Source organism: Gymnoscopelus braueri (assembly GCF_963280865.1).
Source record: "Gymnoscopelus braueri genome assembly, chromosome: 13".
NCBI lineage: Eukaryota > Metazoa > Chordata > Actinopteri > Myctophiformes > Myctophidae > Gymnoscopelus > Gymnoscopelus braueri.
The window spans coordinates 15,640,451-15,662,317 of NC_137615.1; the positions used below are offsets into that span (position 1 = coordinate 15,640,451).

The 21,867-nt window shown below is 41.7% G+C and overlaps 1 protein-coding gene across 1 annotated transcript in view; it reads right to left on the reverse strand.

The window, feature by feature from the left end:
* ttyh2l (tweety homolog 2, like) overlaps nt 1-17,075 on the reverse strand; it is a 52,398-nt gene extending 35,323 nt beyond the window's left edge. Inside the window, exons 1-2 of the mRNA XM_080448021.1 lie at nt 16,413-17,075; nt 5,382-5,554 (exon numbers count right to left, since the gene is read on the reverse strand). Coding sequence (XP_080304147.1) covers nt 5,382-5,554; nt 16,413-16,541 — 302 coding nt within the window. The 5' untranslated portion in view covers nt 16,542-17,075. The remainder of the gene's footprint in view (nt 1-5,381; nt 5,555-16,412) is intronic.
* Between the last annotated feature and the right edge of the window lie 4,792 nt (nt 17,076-21,867).

The window sequence follows — 21,867 nt, forward strand, 5'->3', positions numbered from 1 at the left end:
ATCCAGGGTCCTGGTGAATCATGACCATAAAACATTTTTTTCTGTGATTTTATTTTATTTTATATTTAATTATATGATATACTATATTTAATAAATACAATTTGTTTTGCCGTTTTCAAAAAAAAATTCTTCACAGAATCAAACGTTTTATGGTCATGATTCACCAGGACCCTGGATGGCTTGATTCTAGGCTTAAAATAATTTATATAAATATTTTTGGAAATGTCAATGGGAAAAATGCATTAAATATTTTGGAGTGGAACCAGAAAATGGCCGCCACTGCTATGCCCTATTCTTTGTTAGGTTTGAATATTATTAATATTAATAATATTCTGTGTTTGTATTATTCTAATTAGCAGCCTATAATAAGATGTAAAAGCAATGCTGGTTTTCACTCTTTGGCACTGGTAGATCTTGCCAGCCTTGGAAAACGGCCAAGTGCCCCAAAAGGTCGCCCACCCCTGGTTTAGACTACATGGGTGAATGTTTCTCTTTTGTTATGCATTGATGAGGACCATCTGTGTGGTCAAAACATGCTGGTGTTCTTTTTCAATATGTAGCTACTTGACAATAAAGGCTTTTATTTCTTATATATATATACATATACATATATATACATATATATATATATATATATATATATATATATATATATATATATATATATATATATATATATATATCTGTTCCTTCCTCATTTCAGACGGCCTGAGACATATATATATATATTCTCACACACACACACACACACACACACACACACACACACACACACACACACACACACACACACACACACACACACACACACACACACACACACACACACACACACACACACACACACACACACACACACAATATCATTTGCTTTTTTTAAGAGCAACCAAAGAGGAGTTTTTTTTTTACTAATAAAAATCTTGTGATGCAGTGGGACAGAATAAAGGACAAATCTGTGTTATTGGATTAGAACAGTGTTTTACAAAAGCATTAGGTCAAGCCAGAGATGGACAGAAGGAATGGTTTGTGTGTTCCTTTTGTGCGCATAAGTTTGCAGTTGTAACAATGTAGATTTTTGCTCCTATCCAGTGACAAAAGCACAGTACCACAATATCCGTCAAACTGACAGTTACTTCAATACATACAGTATTCGTGAATTCAGGCTCTATTTCATATATAGGCTCCAGAGAGTGATTCTCAACCTTTTTTTAATTTCAAGGACCCCCAGTTTGATTATGCATTAGCCCACAGTCCCCCATTGTATATGATTTTTTAGCTCGGACATTATGGTTGAACTCTGAATTACAGACCCCAACACGGTTTGGTTGGTTCCTAACTAACTATCAGTCATTTAGCTGGGGACCCCCTGGAGGCCCCTCAATGTCCCCCAGACCCCATGTTGAGAACCAGCTGGATAACTAGCTAGGAGAGTTGTTTATTCAAAGAAACAACATCCTGCAGTGTCTGTACATCCTGATACCACACTCGTTACTACACAAGGACATAAAAGCATCAATATCACTAAGGCTTTCCACCAGCGAATAGAGGAAGGAAGCCAAAAGCTATCTGTGCAATCACATACTCATTTATCAGTAATGTGTGGCTGTGTGCGTTGCTTTATTTGTTCGTTAACCACTTGAGCCCTAGCATCCCTATTCTGGTGGGGAACATTCACCCAAAATAGCTGATCTACAAGCTCACAACACACTACAAAACATGACGTGTTGTGAGATACAGAGGTAACTCAAGTATAGTGGGTTTAAGTGTTTAAATATCACGTTCCTTTGACAAAAAAAACCCAGAGGTGTCTAGAAAGGGAAGAGTTAATATTGCTCTGTGGATAAGCGGTATCATGCTCAGGCACTTAACACTGCAACAAGCCTTCTTTCTGTACTGTAACTGGGGGTTTGGAATGTTAACAGCAAGATAACTCAATTAAGACCCAGCACTTAGATGACAGTCACAAGATTAAGATTCAATCAAGCTCTTTGGAGGAATCATTTGTACTGAATTACCTTCATTTCTGTTCTACAGAACCCAAGAGGAACGCCTCCCAACTAGCTCTCTCACTAAGCAAGAGTACGATGGTCAGGCTGCATCATCATTATGCTTATACTTTTCTGTCTGCCATAAATAAATGCTTATTTAAATCATTTATATTCTAAAGATTTGACGGTGAGTATATGTGGCAATCCAATTACAAGAACCCTGCGTTAAATAAACAGCAGATGGAGCTAAATTATTGCACATATAATCGAGTTCGCTTTGATCGCCCTTTGCCTTTGACAATTTTATGTGCCTCGTTAAAGTGACCCCGGATAATCAATCTACCGGCGAAACATGCCGTGACCAGCAAGTGACCATGTGTTTTGATAGCATAAAGTCAGCGCTCGGTGCTGTGATCAGCGAGGCAAACCTGCAAGCTGTTAGCACAACACGCGCATGCAGAGAGAGACTGAAAGGATTTCCTGTCAATATGTTCACAGTGTGGGCCAACCTCTGAGCCTTCGGTACACAAACACAGACTACATCACCGTTTAGTCTGTAACCAGGTCAAGACCATGACATGTACACCAACAACGGCATCCAAGTGGTGCAGGCAGGGGTACAATTCTTTCCCACCTGGAGCCTGGGGATTGATTCGCTTGGTAGGGCGTTCTTCCAACCAACATGATTGTGTGTGTGTGAAGCGTGGTGGGAAGGACGATCTCTGTCACAATCGCTTAATCACAATTATTTGATCACAACTTGCATAATCGTCATAGTGGTTTCCATGTTTCCATGGTTTCCATTTTTGAGAATAGTGGAAATAGCAGATCTATACAAATTCAAATGCGTCACATTGTGACGCGTTTTGAGCTTGTAGATCGGCTATGTCCACTATTCATGTTTTAAGTATAGTATAGTATAAAGTTATAGTATAAAGTATAAAGTTATTACATTATGTAAGTTATCATATCTGCCCTGTGCACATTTTGTTTACGAAATCTAAAAGCCAAACAGAAATGTAATTTGTATTTATAATGTTCCAACGTTCAACTACAGAAACATTAAACAGACATTAAATCGTTAATCGCAATTATTTGAACAACAATTAATCGTTAAGTAAAATGACATAATCGTGAACTGGGTAGAATACCGTGGTCCTCCTGGTGAAACTCATCACTGTCAGGTAAAAAGAAGCGGACGTGAATCTGAGGAGGCAAGTGCTTAAGGTCTACATATACCCTCACCAAGACAAACCAGTAGCGGACAGCAGTGACAGGGACTGCATGGGGGGGAATTGGCCATTGGCACAACGGCTAAATTGGTAGAAAATTAACAATTTAACATAATCAATCAGCAATTAAATTGCAATATTTTTTATTCATTGTCTCCGCCGGAGGCGGAGAGTATGTTTTCGCTTCGTCCCGCTGTGTGTTCACCTCCCTCCTAGCCAAGCTAACATTGGTCAAGCTCCACGTGACACGTGTCAATATGTTGACACCAATGCCTTTGATTGGCTAGAGCAGCGCTACTCAACACGCGGCCCGCGGGCCGCATGCGGCCCGCACGCCGCGTCTTGGCGGCCCGATGGTCAAACCCCCCAAAAAATAAAAAAAATAAATAAATTAATAAATAAAATTAAATAAAAATATACATTTTAAAAATATACATTTCCGTTCAAATGTATGGGTTGCTAAAACATTTTTCAAAAACAAACAGACAGACATACATACAGGTGCGTCAATTGTTACAGGTATAATGCATAGTTTTCTATGCATTTGGGGTTTTTGGGGGGGTTTGACCCCCACATTTTCCCGCCCAGGATAGGTGTCCCTTATTTCAATCTCTGGGAGTTGGCAACCCTAACCTTGCCATACCTTAGCTTTTGCTGAACTGATGCCACTGGACATACACACAAAATAAACTGGTACAGTGAAAAGAATATGATCAGGGGTGCACATAACTGGTGCGCAGGTGCGCATGCGCACCCAAAATAAATAATGAGCACCACATCAGACGACGCGAGGCGCTTTTGCGTACCAACAGCTGGGACCGGAATTTCCAAGCTTTAATTTTTTAGCAAAACTAAAAAATAAAAGCCTGGAGATTTACTTCCTGAAGCCACACTCACACACTCACGCTAAAGCACGTGTCGGCCCCATGTACAGCCATAGGCGCAGGGGGACGCATGCTGTGATTGTGTGAGCCTCGCATCCTGACACACAGACAGGCTGCGACTCGCAGCCCGCTGCACGCAGCGGCTGTTAGAGGCACTCGTCAGTCACCGATGATGAACGTACCGTAATGGTGCAAAAATATGCCGTGAACGTCCCAAATTTGGCGGATAAAAGCAGCGCAGCACAGGGCACCAACCTTGGGGGGTTCACCAAACTGCGTGAGTGACAAAAAAAAAACGGCGCAGCACCCCCCCCCCCCCCCCCGTTGACAAAACTGTCCCGGTGGGCACCGTGCTGAAACCCCCCCCCCCCCCCCCCGTTGACAAAACGGAAAGTTATGTGCACCCCTGAATATGATGTCAAAATGTACATTTTATTGTGTGTTACAAAATCAAAAAATCCAAAATAGGACCGTAATTTTTATGGCGGCCCCTTGGACTTTTGGTATTTTGCTGAGTGGCCCCTTAGCCATCTTAAGTTGAGTAGCCCTGGGCTAGAGGGACGCATGACGAAATAAAATCCTATAAATAGGTGTGTCACTTCTCTCACACTTTTATGTTTTTGAAGTGAGGTAAGACAGGATCAATCAGTCTTGATTGGAACAGTACCTTCCAGTACAAATCACCCGTCCGTGCGTGTGTGTCCCTCTGAGAACACCTAACATTGGTCAAGCAAAGGCGCAGAAGGCCAAAGCTAAGAAAGCATACTCATCTACAACAGTAACACAGAAGAGGACTATAGAGTTGAATTGATCCCACAACAAGGCCGAAGTCTTAATACTGTAACAATTGGCCACCTTGATCAAATACATTATGTAGCACTAGAGAAAACTGACATAGATCAAACACACCAATCAACTGCTGAAACTGTTCAAGACAATGAAGATGAAGAAGACAGACAAGAATTTGAACAAACCAGTCAATTACGAGGACTCCCATATGACACATTGCTTCAAGAAGAACATTTTTTAGATGCAGACACTACATATTCAGTCGCCCCTGCAGAACACCAAAAACCACGCGCATTCTACCAAGACGACCCGTTCTACCAAGACGACCCGTGCTATTGAAATAGCACAGGTCTGCTGGCGGAGACTTGTGCTCCGAGGAACACATTTTCTAGTTTTAGTCTGAAACAAAGACGCACAAGAGAGGAGGACACTGTTGGGACTCTCCCTTGCATTTCTGGGCTACAAGACAGACGAGCACAGAGACCTACCATATGATGAGGCCCGTGATGACAGCGACCCAGGTGACACAGCAGCCATGGGGTCTCTTGGTCTCGTCGGCCGCATCCCTGCGGCAGCAGCACAGACAGCACAGGTACCCAGCCAGCAGCAGGAGGCTCAGAGCCAAACCCAACGCCCCCACGCACGCTAGGAGGATCAGTGACTGGGTGAAGCAGGGACAGAGAGAGAAAGGGACAACATGGGAGACACATGATAAGACAGTATATCAGTACAGTATATTGTGATACACAGTACATGGTGAAACTGGTGATTTTACACCGGAAGTTGAACATCTTGACTTTACACTGAAAGTTACCATCTTGCCTTCACATTAGAAGTTAACACCTTGTCTTTACACTAGAACAGGGGTCTTCAACGTTTTTCAGGCCAAGGACCCCCTAGCTGAGAGAGAGATGAAGCAGGGACCCCCCACACACACTATATTGTATAAAATTGTGTTGCGGATTCAACTTTATCATAGATTTCATAGATAGCTTCATTGACTATCATCAGTGTTGTGTAAATTAATGTTTTTTGTTCATTTCAGACATTTAACCACTTAAACCTTCAATACTTAGACCTCGATTTGCTCCCTTTTCCCTCAAAACCTCTTTGCCGAAAATAGCCGATCTACAAGCACACACCGCCTCGCCTCGCAGCGCGATGTGAGTTTGTAGATCTCCTATGTTCGGCTAATGTTTCCCTCAGAATAGGGATGGTAGGGTTCAAGTGGTTAATGTAAAAAAAAACATCCTATCACACAAAGATTTGGTGGACCCCCTATAGTAGCTCTGAGGACCCCCTAGGGGTCCCGGACCCCATGTTGAAGACCCTGCACTAGAAGCTAACATCTTATCTTTACAGTAGAATTTGTCCATTGCGAAGTCAAGATGTTAGCCAGTGGCCAAAACAACAGGCCTATTATCTGCTTAAGTGACACTGTGTATCTGTTCTGCGTGGTCATGAGGGGTTAGTGACCCCCCCCCCCCCCACACCCAACCCCACCACCCTGCAGTTCAACAACCAGCGTGAGAATCAAGCAACACTCCTATGTAAAGATACTAGAAGTTCGGCCCGCTATGCGGGCCGAACGTCTAGTGGGAGTCTTCCCAGTATATCTTTACATAAATACGTGTCCACTGTCAACAGGCATCCACTTCCCTGATTGGCCAACCCAACCTATCGGCTTTGTGGATTGGCCAGATTGTGCGTGTCGTTTGTGCGGTGTTAAATAAGTGCTAGCATGCGCGGTGGGACTCAACTCATTTACACAACTGGACTTTAACATTCATCTGTTTGTTTCTGCTTTATGAGATGTTGCGCTTCACAGTGTATCTGAACGGAGGACTACATAACAACCATGGTGCTTCTATTGCAGTGGGGAACAAAGTGTACTGCTTTGGATGTAACCGTTTCGGAAAGGAGTACGTCACCCATGATCAGATTAGTGTGTGTATCTTCAACACAGTGTCTTTATGCTGGATGAAGTTGCCTCCGGTGACAACTGGAAGAGGAGAGCGTTTGCCTGAGGTTCCCCCACTGTGCTGCGGGCACACAGCTGTGCTGATAGAGGGTATCGCCTACATCTGGGGGGTAATGATGAGCAAACAAATAACTTTTACGACGTGGTTTATGCACTTGACGTCGACACCCACAGATGGTTCAAACCCACGGTATCAGGGACCGCTCCAGCACGGCGGTGTGATCACTCAGCCTGTGTCCTCGGAAAGGTCATGTATATCTATGGAGGGTATATAAGGGCACCTTATATACAAAAGGTATGGTCAGAGACAACATATGATTACAAACCCTCCAGAGACTTAGTGTACAAGCTGGACACCACCACAATGGTCTGGTCTTCAATTTATGCCAGAGGCACTCGGGCATCTGACGCGGTATCGCACTCTGCCACCGTCGTCGGGACAAAGATGTTTGTATTTGATGAGGGCAACGGATTTGACATAGGCATCAGAATATTTGACATAGAGACCAACTGCTGGATGAACACACCTTCTGCACAGCCTCCAGAAAAACATATGTTGTATTATTCTTTTGCCTACAATGGAGAGCTGTGCATATTTGCCGTACAAAACTCGAAAAATTATCTGTTGAAGTTCAATCCAGAGACCTTGTCCTGGAAGAAGGTTGAGGCAAAGGGGAAAGGCCCAGGTTCATCTATTACAAGCATACGCTGCTGCATGGTGGGAGATCATATCATCACCTTTGGAGGATTCAACGGAGAAAATCCCTCTGATGAGCTATATATCTTAGATTTAAATCCTAGTCTGAAGACGTTATGCAAGCTAGCAGTTATTCAGTATGGTCTGGAGCAGTCAGAGCTCCCCCATGACACTAGGTGGGAACTGGCAGCCATGACTACCAACAGCAACTGATGACAACAGTCTCCACCAAGGTTATTATAGTTTTCATTATTTATTTATTTTTCTTTTTTTCTCGATTTTAGTTTTTTTCCCGCGATTTTATCCCGCGATTTTTGTAACCCATTTTTGGGCGGTGAAACCGCCCCTATATGTGAGGTTTGGATATTTGTACAGCAAATCCTGCGCTGTGATTGGCCAAAAATGTACCCCGCCTAACCCTGCACCGTGATTGGCCAATCACAGTCTATTCAGGACTGTGATTGGCCAGTGTCACATGACACATGTGCATAGCCCTATATAAGAAACCATAACTTTAAAAAAAAACATAATTTCTTTTTTTTTAAAGTTATGGTTTCTTCCATCACTTCCATCGGAATATGACTTTCATGACTTTCATAAAGAGTGTTTCAATAAATGTATTTATTTATTATACATGATTGGTTGACTCCATTCAGTATTGTGATTAGCTAGCAAGACACCGCCCACTTCACACAGGGTGTGATATTTTTTTCACCCGGTGCCAATTTCCTAAGTGATCCTGGGCGCTACACCAGCCCTACACCAGCACTACACCCAGTCTCCCACTAGGGAGGCCAGGGCCGAGCTCATGCTTCCTTCAATGCATGAGAGCCAACTGACCTTCTTGTCACCTGACAGGGGGGAGTTTCCCCGGTAGGACGTAGCGCCCCGGCTGTTATGGGGGAGGCGGTATAGCGACCAGGATTACTACATGTTTTTGTGAGGGTATTAACTACCCTAGGAGACACGGGTAGAACATGCAAACTCCACACAGAGTAGGCCCTTTCCGCAGATTGGAGAAGAACTGGCTACCCGAGGCGAGTAAAAGACTGGGATGAGTTTGTGACATTACTGCCACAAGACCAGCCGACTGCTAGTCTTATTGAAGTCCAGTATGATACGACGGAGGATACAGGCGTAAGGGAGATAGTAACTGTCATCTATTTTCCACAGGGGAGTACTCATGCCCAGAAGAAACGAATGAGAAAGGCCCCTGGACTTGATACTCAAAGACAGGCTATGGAAGTCGAGGAAATGCGTTTTTTAACTCATAAGGGTCTCAATTTCTACCTCAGGGACATCCATCCAAAGACTGTTATAGTGAAGGTTGAAGGAACGAACATGGTGACCAAACGTTCACAAAATCGTTGAGCCATCCAGCGTTTGTCAGAAGAGGGTCAGGGTCAGTCTGTCTGTGTGAGTCTGCAATGGCCGAATGTAGATGTTCTGGCTAAGCTTTTTTGAGCGGTGCAACCGCTCCTATAAGAGGGTTTAGGACCCATCCGTGGTGAAAGTTTTTCTTTCCGTCGTGAAAATGTGTCTTTCGCTGTGACGTCATGCTGTGGAAAACACGCCCATAGGCTAAGATTTGCAGGACGTGCTGTGATTGGCTAGCGAGACACATGATAAAATTAACTTCAAACTTCGCAGACGCGCTGTGATTGGCTAGCGAGACGCATGATGAAATTAATAATAATGTCAAAAATGTAAGCACGTCACTTCGCAGGACGTGCTGTGATTTTTTTTCCCCTTGTGGGTGACAACGTTTTCCTTGAACGCATCCCAGCATATGGGCAGGGAGGAGGAGGATGGAGCAATGATTTGATTTGCCAAGCGGCAGACGGGCGAGGGGGTGTTCTTGAGCCCGATTGAAATCACCAGTCACAACGAACGCTGTGTCCGGCTGATTTGTCTCCTGCCTGCTAATTGTGCTGTTCCTCAAGCGCATGTGAAAACATGGCAAATGTCGTTGCATATACTCACTTTTTTTCTTTTTACAAAACAGCATACAACCCCTCCCCCTCCCCCCTCCCAAAATCAACGAATAAATAGCACAACAAAGCAAAACAACAACATAATAGAAAAAAAGGAAATGAATGAAATGAAACAAACATGATATATGTTACAGTACGTGTGGAAATTCAGTCAGGTCGAGAAAGGAGCACGTTTTCCGGCGGGCGCAAGACGGAGTGAGCAGGAGGCTTCGATGTCGCCGCCCACGCTGCTAAACGGGTGCTCCCAGCCAGACCATTCTCCTGCGCAATTTTTTCTTTCTCGATTTTAGTTAGTTTTACTTCACTTTAAAAGCCAGTTTAGTTCTGCTTTCTGTGCCCCAGAAAAGAACTGTCACATGAATGAATTAATTAATTAATTTTATTTGTATAGCACCAACTTTTGCTGTCAATCACAGAACGATGAGCGACGACGCTGATAGGCTCAGGTTGGGTTGCCATGTCCAGGTGTTGTAAGCGTGTCCACGCATGCGCAGTGCGCAGCTGCTGTGCGTCCACGCATGCGCAGTGCGCAGCGCGCAGCTCTGTGTAGCTCTGTGTTTTTTCATGAAGCTGGTTGCTTGTTACTCACGCACAATCTGGCAACACCGGTGAAAGACGACACCAGTGAAAGACGAATGGCACAGAGAAAGGAGAAAGTGCTAGTCCACGCATATGCAGTGCGCAGTTTTTTATTTTTTACCTATTACCAAGTACCACCAAATACCAAGTACCACCAAATACCAATTACTCCTCGCGCATGCGCCTTATCTCGGATTGTAGTATAGATACAGAGGTCAAGGGATGGCGTTTGCTCCATCAATCAGCAGTATCACTGGCTGATGCTGAGATGATTCCTGGACAAGACAATTGCTAGTAGACAGATAAGACTGAGAGAGAGAAGAGAAGAGAGAGAGAGAGAGAGAGAGAGAGAGAGAGAGAGAGAGAGAGAGAGAGAGAGAGAGAGGGGTTTGAGCAGATTAGGTGGTCCTAGACCAGGTCTCTTGTTTCCCTGCTCATTTCCATGGTAACAGTACAGACTGGGGTTAAGAGGGGGAAAAAGAGAAATGTGTGGCTGTAGCAGGGGGGTGTCATGTGACTAATTGTCTTCCATACAGTCTTGTGATTCTTAAAGCGGTCAGGGCCTGCAGAAGCAGACAAATGATTGGTAAGAGGACCTGAGAGTGGACCAGTAGTTTGGATGGTACACTATAAGACCAGGACAGAGAATTTAACTTGGAAAGTTTAAAAATAGAAATGGACCAGCTGACATTTTAAAATGTGAACACAAACCAATTAAGTAACGGCCTGAGTTTTGATTTCAGTTATGTGGGGATTTACCCTCAAGAAAACAAACCATATCCCTATCTTAAAATGTCCTGCAATTCACCTGAATGGACAATGTGCTTGAATGAAATGTTTGGTCTTTAACCAGCAGCTTTTTATTTTGTAAGGCAATCAAGCACTGTGAACGCACACAAGCAATAGAGAGGATAGGCCGTTGGGAGCAGTAAGCTGCACACAGCAGCACTTGCTTTTGCAGTCAGGAATTAACATCACACGAGTTGCTTTGCGAATGGAGACATTTGATACGGTTAAATGTGGAGCTGTGATTGCCATGGGAGGGCAACCACCACGTGCTAAATTAATGGTTAAGTTTAATGGTACAGTACAAGTTAATGGTACTGTACTGTATAATGCTGGAGTGACCTTCCTGTGACAGCTTTGTTACAACATGATTTATGGCCGTCATTGAGGGAAAAAGGTCAAAGAAGCATATCGCGTATGTATCATGAGATGCTGGTCTCGTGTTATGAAAATAAAATACTGACTAGTACTAGTAGGGCTGGTCAATTAACTGAAAATATATCGAAACAGACATTATTTTAGAACCAATAACGGTCTTACTCACGTAGGTTAGCTGAATAATAGAGGAAGCATATTTTGGGGGATATTTGTTTCTTAATTTCTTATATATCAAGGAATCAACACGAAAAAAATCGAATAGATTTTTTATAATCGACTAAATCAGTCTGATTTACCCCTTAACCCTGTTCTATACTTTGTGGGACATTGGTGGCGTACAAAAATAGCAAAAATATCCGATCTACAAGCTCACAACGTGTCGTAATGCATTGTGAGCTTCTAGATCAGCTATTTTAACTATCATTCATTACATTAATCGTAATCAAGGCAAAAGTTGGGAATAATCTTCATACTGATTTGCCCAGCCCTATAGCCGTCTTTGAGGGAAAAGGCCAAAGGAGCATACTAGATGAGTATATATCATGAGATGCTGGTCTCGTGTTATAAAGCACTGTATATAGTCATCTCCATCTATCGATGGTAAATTCCAGGCAATCCGTTCCACTGACTTCACATTTGTATTTTATGGTCCAAAGTCCCCATTTCGCAATGGGCAGTGTTGATGGAAGATACCTTAATAACTATGTGATGGAAATAGTAATTTCAACTGAAAGAAATACATTTGCCTAAACTGGTGATAGGCTCCCAACAGTCATAACAACATGTCCTTACTCTCCTTGCAATCCTTGCTGCTTACTGTACATATTTCTATTTTCGATATCTACCTGTTTATATGATGTTTTTGCATAGTATTGTATATTTGTCATTGTCAGTCTGTCATTCAAAGTTTTGATGAATTGAGTACAAAGGACCCCAATGGAAACAAGCCATAGTGCTTTCTTGGCTTTAAAATCCTCTTAACAGACCTTGTATTGAACTGTACTTACTGTATATACTGTATATAAGTAAGTTTTTTTTTTAAATAAACATTTAATTACAAAATAAATTGTAGGGTACGATATTTTTTGGTTAAAACAAAATAAAATAAAAGGTTAAAGTTTTAACTTTATTGTGACAGTAATCATTTCTATAGAGTGTTTGTTTAGTAGCAGGGGTCTCTGCATCTTTCCAGATTTTTAATAAACAGAAAATACATGTTCAGGTGGGTGGCCAATCTTCAGCCAATCAGGAGAAAGTACCAGGGTCAATTTTCAGTGTTCCAGTTCCAATTTTGTCTGCTCATTTCTTTGTGTCATCACTTCCAATTTCACTTGTTTAATCTGTATCCTGTGTAAATTATCTCTCCTGATTGGATAGAATTGGTATACCGATCTGAAAATGCTTTTTCTTCAAACACTTGATAGCAATGAGTACTAACAGAATATATAGCTAATTAACACTTATTTTAACAAAAAAGTATCACTCACCCTACCTTTAATTAGTACATGGGGCTTACAGTAAGTGGCTAAAGAGCCTACCGTGTCCTCGGCTCGGCCCTCATTTGACTGTCACTACAGCTCAGCTCAGTCCAGTCTAGACTACAAGCCCACTGCACCCATTAACGCCCACTCCTCCCCCAATTTTCCACTCCATTGTTTTTTAATTAGACATGCAGGCAGTCAAATTTCCACTGACTGCCATGCCACAACAAAGCAACCGAGAGGATAGAAGAAAGAAGTGAAGGAAGTGAGAGAGCGAAAGAGAGAGAATGAGCATATAGTATCACAGCTCACTGACCGGAAATACATTGATTTTTCTTTTCCCTGAAGATGTTTTCATAAAGGCTGTTTGAAACTAGGCCTAAAGTGTGAAGGCTTCGCTGATTTAATTTTGCAGGAGAGACGGTATGCTATTGCAAGTCCTTCTGTACCTTCACGGTGCATTGATTCCTCAGCAGACAACATCACATCACAGAAACAAAAAGAACAAGGGTTATTTTCGGGCTTGCCAGGCTGTGTCAGGCCTAGACAGTAGTGAAAAGGCTCAGGGAAGCGTTATACTTCATTGCACAACTGCATCGCTCAGTGATAATAACCAAGTTTGTGTTATTTCCGGCGAGCGAAACAGTCATAGAATATTTGGGGTCAGCCCTATGTTCCCATATCCCTAGAGTTGGGGTTGAGGGAACATAGGGCTGAGGGAACATACGTAGGCTACGCTTCAGTATCATTTAGGCTTGAGTCTACATGGCAGAGCGCGCTCCTCTTGAACTGGCTCTCAACTGAACTACGGTGACACTGCTGGGATTCAGTGACCCACATGTATGTGTCGTTGATGCATGGAGGGAGAGTTTGGAGCCGAGAACACAAAATCTGATCTGGAGAGACTAATGCCTAATTTATGCTCCGTCTACAACGGTGTTAGGGCCACTGCAATGGGCCTATATTATGTACATTCACAATGGCTTGGAGCCAATAGTAATAATAGTGGAGATTAACTATCAATTTTTTTTTCTGGGGGACCCCCTGGAATGCCTTCAAGGACCCCTGGGGTTATCCAGACCCCACGTGGAGAACCACTGAAATTAGCTGATTCAAGTTTTTTTGTTGTGTTAGAAAATGGAGCCTTTCATATTAATAAAAGGCTTTTGATGAATAGGTACAAAAGATGCATTTCCAGTATCCAGTGAGACTCAATTTGCAATTCTGTGAACAATATTTTCACAGAATAATAAATGAAGTAAAATGCAGTTTTCTGTAACAGAACGGCTCCCTTGATCTCACTTTATGTGAGAAAGATCAGATAAGTAGCACGCTGCTTTCTTAGTCTGGCACATGACATTAATTTGTGATTTTCTTTTTTTTAATCCAATTAGTTACCCCTCTCACATTACGGCAATCTGATGTCATGTGAACTTTTTATATTGTGATGTTTTGGGTAAAGTACAACATTTTACGTTAGAAATATACGATATGGGGGCGCCGATGGCCTAGCGGTTAAGGTGCATACCATATATCTCTAATGTACTGTAGCCTGGCAGCGATTCGCAGGTTAAAATCCCGAGGTGGCTCTCAAAGTGGGGTCCAGGGACTCTCTAGGTTCCTTGAGGGGGTTCCAAATGGACCCTTACAGGTCTGTAACTCCGAGTGTACAAATGGAACCAAGTGGACCCGTAAGAGTTATGGGGGATCGGGGGTCCTTGAAATGAAAAAGTTTGAGAACCACTGATCTAGGAATAAAGAAACTTTCCATTAATAATTGTTAAAGTGCAGCTACAAATTAGTAAAATAATAATGTAAATAGTACAGTAAGAGTATAAAACAGTAGTTCCAAATGAACTGAAGCATTCAAAATACAAAATAATTGTTGACTGTAAATGACATATAATCATGTGATAAATTACATGGTACCGTATCGGAATGGCATAGAGTGACATACTCGCCGATACCGATGCTAGAATTGTAGGCAGTATCCGTATCGGCAGCTTTTCTGATACTGGTATTAGAACAACTCTAATTAACATGTTTGATACATAACAGATCCATAAAGCCAAAATATCAAAGTCCTTTACACATAAGGCATTCAGTGAGGCAGTGGTGGCCAACCATAGCTTGCCTTAATATTTCAGTTTCTTGATAGCCCACATCTTGTTCATCCAATCCTCCTCAGGGACAATTTATCCCATCGACATGGCCACAAGCCATGTACAACACAAGTGTTTTACTTGAGGATAAATGGGATCGTTTATTTTTTGGAAGCCACAGCATCCGGATCTGGATTGAGAGACAAATGACCACCATCTGCTTCATCAAATCAATAATAGAGTCTTGGCACAAACCTTCATAAACATTCAAAACTTTGTATCCAATAATGGGATGTGTAATCATTCTAAAGTTGAGTCTGTAGTCTGGTTAGGCCTACTACTGTACACAAAAAGCACTCACATCCAAAAGGAAATGTATTTTGTAAAATAGTTACTTCTAACTGTCGAGGTTGAAAGATAAACCATAAACTCAATTTTAAATAAACTAAATTTAAAAAATTAAGAAAAACAGACATTGATGAGCAAGATAAGAGGCTTGTGAGAACCACAGAAACGTTTCTGTGACTAGATTTAGTTTGTCAATGTATACCCATGCCATGTTTTCAAATGAACGTTTTCAGGTTCATACAGGTCACGCGTCACAGGGTACATTTGCTTTCTGACACGTCACTGTCAGTCTTTGAGTTGACAGGTACCAGACTTGGAGAACCAGGTCTACTATGTAGACTATGCTGCACTGCTACTTTCAACATGGAAGGTTTTACAATCCAAAAGCCCATCATTTTGGCACACTCAGCTGAAACACAATTTAGACTCATTTACATATGCCACCAGACAGGCAACACAAGGCCGGTTTTCACTTCCCAAGGCAAACACAAATCATTTGAAGCCACAGTAGAATACAGAGAAATGGAAACATGGAATTCTTTGCCACTGTTAATGACCAAGCTGACACAGAAATCACTTTCAAAAAGCTAATAAAGAAACAACAGGGAAAATATTTGTTGTAGGATGTACTAGATTGATTCTAATTCTTTTTAAATAGTCTTATATTTGTTCATAAAATGATTTTGTATGGACTAAAAAGTTTAATGTACTTTTTCTTTATGTTTTTCAAGTGTATGTTTTTAAATGTATGTATTGTTTTTATGTGGACCCCAGGCAGGAAGACCACAATCATTTTAACCACTTTAACCTTTTATACTTTGGCTATTTGGCTATAAGTGAGCTTGTAGATATGCTATTTTTCAAACATCTTGAACATTAGTGAAACATTTTTACACACATCTTTGCTTCTGGGGGTAACTGGCACAACATATTTTCAGATGGGGGTCCGCAGCCAAATATTTATCAATTTGGGGGTCCTTGACATAAAAACGTTTGAGAACCACTGCTTTAGGGCACAGCTGATGGGGATCCTAACAAATTATGTATACAATAACTATGTATCACTCTGGAATGCTGAAGTTGAGTTAAAGTAATGCACGCTTTACGCACCCAAACTACTGTACATTGTACGCACGCTTTACGCACCGTAGTAGCCAAGTTATTATCACCAACCTGCTGATAGCTTGCATCTTCTGGTCTGAAAGTGTTGCCAACCGGCTGGAAAGTGAGGTTGAAGTGAGGGAAGTTGTGCAGCCAGTACGTCCACCACGGAGCGATGTAGTCGAGCCTGGCGATGGCCATAGCTGCTGGAAAAGTCGCTCGAACAGACGACTTTAAAGCTCACTCACACACCAGACCCCGAATACCAAAACGCTCGCCCCAAAACACAGTCACCCCGGGGCAAATCCGGCGACCTCGGAACGGTCGCCACCTGGTATTCCTAAACGTAACCGCAGTAAACTATGCCTTAACCTAAACTTCTTTCTAACATTATCCTCAGTTAAACAAATAGAAGAATACAAGAACCGCTGGGGGCGAGTGGTCCGTGAAAAAAAGGGGGGCGAGCGTGTTTTGGGGCGAGTCTTCCGGTTACCAACCCCACCTCTAGGAGTCGTCGGAGAGCGTCTTCGTCTCGATACCCTTTAATTTCTTCAAATATTTCCAGGTTCTGCGCAAAGCAAGCAAAAATCCGCGACTTTGACTGTTTTGAGCAGCACGGAACATTAGAGAGGAAGAACTTCCTTTCGCTTGATTGTACCCCTCAAACAAGGCATACTATTAGTATCCTGGTAGTCTGTTAACTCTGTTTCCATGTTTCGATGTGATTTGTTGTCAAAACTCTCCTGCCGTATGACTGATCAGTGATCTGCCCATGAGCGCACAGTGCGAGACCTACAGTCAGTGTTGCCAGAGTTTGTGAGAGAAACAAGCACCAGGTCTAGGAAAACAAGCCCAAAAGAAGCAACTTAGGCCAAATGAGCACTTTAAACCTAAATGCATCCCATTGCATTGGCTATTTGAAAATAGGCAACGCACAACGCGTCGCAATGCGACGTGTTGTGAGCTTGTAGATCGGCTGTTTTCTTGTACTAAAAAACTTGTAAAAAAAACCTCTTGCAATAAAATGACCCCCCCCCCCTCACCCCAAACATTAAACAACACAAATGCTCCCTTGTCCCTGGCACAAAACATTTTCATGAAAATATTTGAGAACCACAGGTTTAAATAATGATTAAAACATTTGGAAGCAAGCCTAAATAAGCAACTTTAGAAACCAATCAGCAACTACCAATATTTACACGCAACTTTACAGAAAAACAAGCCCAGAGTAGCTTATAATAAGCGGACATGGCAACGCTGACCGCGGCTTCTTTGACTGGACCAGAGCGGACTGGACGACGTTTGGCGCACGAATCCCGAGACATCACACCAATGACGACATGATCACATCACATCAACCTGTCTCCTGATTGCATGACGGGCCACTTTAATGCAGAACAACACCACCACCAGGGCCCATAGCACCGAGATCTGATTATCTGGTAAACGGAGTTTAAAGTATATCCATGTTTATGTGTGCAAACTTAAGGAAATTGTCCTTACAGCCGTTTTTGGTCCAGAGGTGGAGTTTAAATTATCTTTGCTGCCCCCACTTTACAGAGACGAACAATTTGCATAATTGAAATCGCTGCAGCTCTAAAGTTGGCCTACTGTACCTCTCATACTGGGACAAGCAAGCAAGCCATAGTTACCTTAGTTATTATTATTTAATATTTTACCTCAGCTGTCGCCCAAAAAATCTTTCTTGACTCCGGGTCAAATCAAAATCTTAAGAGCGATAGTGAGCGAACAGTTATTAGCAGGGTTTTGATTGATTGATTGATTGATTGATGTACTTTATTTAGTAAGACATGAGAACAACAGTACATGGAAGTACAAATTCACAATACAAGGTCTACTAAACTGGAAGACTCATTAAGCACTGAGCTTGTTTAAGATGAGATCCCCATGCACACAAATCATGATGACATATAAGAGACAGACAGATATACACACTACTATACAGAATGTCATACAATCAGCTTACAGGTTACTGGTATGAAGAGTGAAAAAAAAATTACAAGAGAAGAAAAAGAAATAGGGGGGGGGGGGTAGGGGGTAGGTTAAGACTTAGACAGGGGCCATTTTCGAATTGCAGCCTCCTGAAGGTGTATCTTTAGGGCAGTTTTGAAAGTGAGTCGGGTTTTACACTCCTTTACTCCTTTTTGTAGGGCATTCCACATTTTTGATGAATAGCAGGCTACGTCCCGTTTTGGTGGTTTAACCTTAAAGTAGAAATTTGACTGTAGTTGAGCAGTTAATCTGAGTTCCCAGAAGTTTTCGCCAGCTCTCGCATACGAATTGAGGGGCGAATTGAGCAGTCAACTGCCAGAGGCCTTCAACATGAACCTGAAGACATGTGCTGTTTGTGTCTGACACCTTGTGGACGACCAGGGTCACTGAGGTGAAGCTCCCATGCCATCTGTGAATGACGACTGCTGTGACAGTAGTGGACGAAGTAGGCTACTCTGGACTACTCACATGTTTTACTTAAGTACATTTATTAATACTGCAATGTAGAAATACTCTGTTACAAGTAAAAGTCCGGTATTCAAAATTTACTTGAGTAAAAGTACAAAAGTATTGGCATCAAAATGTACTTATACCAAAAGTTACTGTAGAAAGTACTCATTATGCAGAATGTCCCGTTTCACAAGTTTTGAAAATAGCAGATCTACAAGCTCAGAATGTGGCATTGTGAGCTTGTCATAGATCGACTATTTTCAAATGGTGAAATATATGGTTCTGAAGTGGTTAAAGTGCTGTATGTTTTGTAGTAATAATCAAAATCGACAAAGTAACTTGTAACTAAAGTTACTCAAAAGTACAATATTCGTCTCTGAGATGTAGTGGAGTAGAAGTAAAAGTACTGAAAATTGGAAATACTCCAGTAAAGTAAAACTACCTCAAAATTGTACTTAAGTACAGTACTTGAGTAAATGTACTTAGTTACTTTACACCACTGGACTGTGACAATGATGAAGTCGTATTTACATTAACAGTAAAAATATAATGAAAAAAAGGTAATATATTTAGTTACTAATAACGCTAATTATACTATGATATATTTGTACATCATGTATAATGTATATAATTTATATTTATGGCCTAACTACAATCATTTCAATTTCCCTAATGTGCTTTGTTGGCCAATTTTATGACAGCATGAGAATTATTCTGTTATGTCTTTACAATTCTAGAAAAGAAGTGGTCTTTAATTACTATTCTTTTGACAATTTTCTATATCACACTGAGTGTGTCTAACACTGCAGTATATTACGGCTCACTGTACTTAATAGATTAAAAAGTACCACTAAATCTCAGCTGGGGCTTTGATATTTCACTGCTGTTGAGGAATGTCTGTGTCATGCCAGGTTAATGCTATTGTACTTTGCATAATTGTATTGTAAATAAATAGTATAATAAAAATGGAGAGAGTATAATATAAAATATGAACATTGGGTCAAGAGATCACTCAAATGAATTCAAACATTTTATAAAGCCTGTCAGCCTCCTGGATGATGTCATTTAGCACTGCTGGCCTGACTCCATAGTATCCGCTTAGCAGGTTATAAAATCATCATAAAATACAACGCCACCCCTTTTAATGTGGCACACTCCATTATAAAATATGAAAGAAGCCTCTCAATACTATTGTTATCCTGAGCTGCACCCAAATTAATCTTTATCCACTTTTCCACCCGTTCAATATTTTGTGATGAAAACGTGTGTGCTCAAGTCAAATTACAGCCTTGAGTCTGCTTCTAATTGAACTCACTAGAAACACACTGAAAATGTAGCCTTTCTCTATCAGCAGTCAGCACCCCCTTGCACAAACAAGGAACTTGAACCATTAGGTGGCACCCCAACACTGCCACGCACAGCCACATGACTGTCTTTTCATTCATCATGCTGGCTGAGACTTGTATACTGTTGTTGTATATCTGTTTAAAAAAAAACATCTTGGAAGAGCTCATTCGTGCATTATTCTACCTATAGAGGGAGATCTAATCTTAATGAAATGTGGCTGATAGATCACACACCCAATGCTGTCTGGGGTCTTGCTTCAGAAAGAATCTCCTGGGCACACTGATCAGCTACTGATGTTACGGAAACAACATATCAAAGGGGTCTTTGAAGTCAAGTAAGTTGCAGCTTACTCTGAGCTCGGGAAAAACTAAAAGTGGGGGATTGAAAGGAAGGCACATATGTGACAAGTCTGAAGGTCGGCATGTCTTCAAACATACATACTGCAATGTTGCACATTGCACTGAAGCCTATTGAATTGCAAATCCGCACCACTCCCATAGGAGCTAATGGCACTCCAACCTTGACCCCTGTAAGTGGTCCCATGTCATTCGGGCCCGGCGGCTGGCACCGGCTCAAGGATAGTGTCGCATGCACCTTTGGCTTGCCTTGAATAACAGAGTAGCCCTATTGGACTTTCCAATGAACCCCTGTTCCAGTGACTGTTTCTGTCATACCAAACGCCTCACTAATAGAATAAGAAATGTATGAGCTGCCCAGACACAACATGACTCACACTCGTCTGCAGTGGCTGGTGTCTATTATTTTTTGCCCATCTCCGTGCAGCACGGTTATATATTGTATATTACTTCTTCCTCATCATGTGCTCAAGTGTCGTCAAACGAGCGGAGGATTTATCTCTTGATTGACTGTTTCCATAACTACTAGGGATGATTGGTTCATTTACAAGTGTTTGAAGTGCCTTGTGTTCCATCTTCTAGTTATTTTACTACCGCTGGGTTTCTTCCAAGCCAAAGCAGTTACTGTTCAGCAGAATGTGGAAATATGTGTTGTATTGGACTGTTCCTTCATGGTTATTGCTTTTTTGGGATTTGCGACTCAAATCCACCGCACCCCCCCTCAACCCCACCCGCTCTATTTTGAGTGATATATACATATGAATGAAGATTTATGCCTCAGAGCTCAATGTGTCGGCATTATCCAATCAAACTGGACTGCTCAGTGGCTCCTGAGATTGCATTAAGGTGTAATATCAATGCCGCAATCCCTGGGATATTGCCACTTTAAAATGCTCAGGTCCTTGCAATGCTATATCCTCATGGTGTGATCAAGGGGATTTGTCTATTTAGGAAATGTTTCATTGGATGGCTTGCAGGAGATTGCTGGGGTAATGAATAGGTGTTATGCCCCTCTAAGGGGAGCTAGAAAGAAATGAAGCAGACACAATGGTGCTGGCTTCAAGTCCAAAGTGTAATGAATGAAAAAATATGTATACGTATACATTACATGTTCACCAAACTTCACAGCAAACAAATGTTTGCACAACAGAAAGTACATGCACCATTCCTTTAACAGCTAGCATTATGCATTTTGTCTTTAATGAACTACAACATACAAATATTGTTCCCTTAAGAGACTAAACAACTGAAAGATTGTATTTAAACGGCACCTTTAAACAAACAGCATAATAAATAAATAGAATATGTGTTTTACAATAACAATAATTGTGTCCCCTTTAGTTGTCGGGGTATTTGCTATT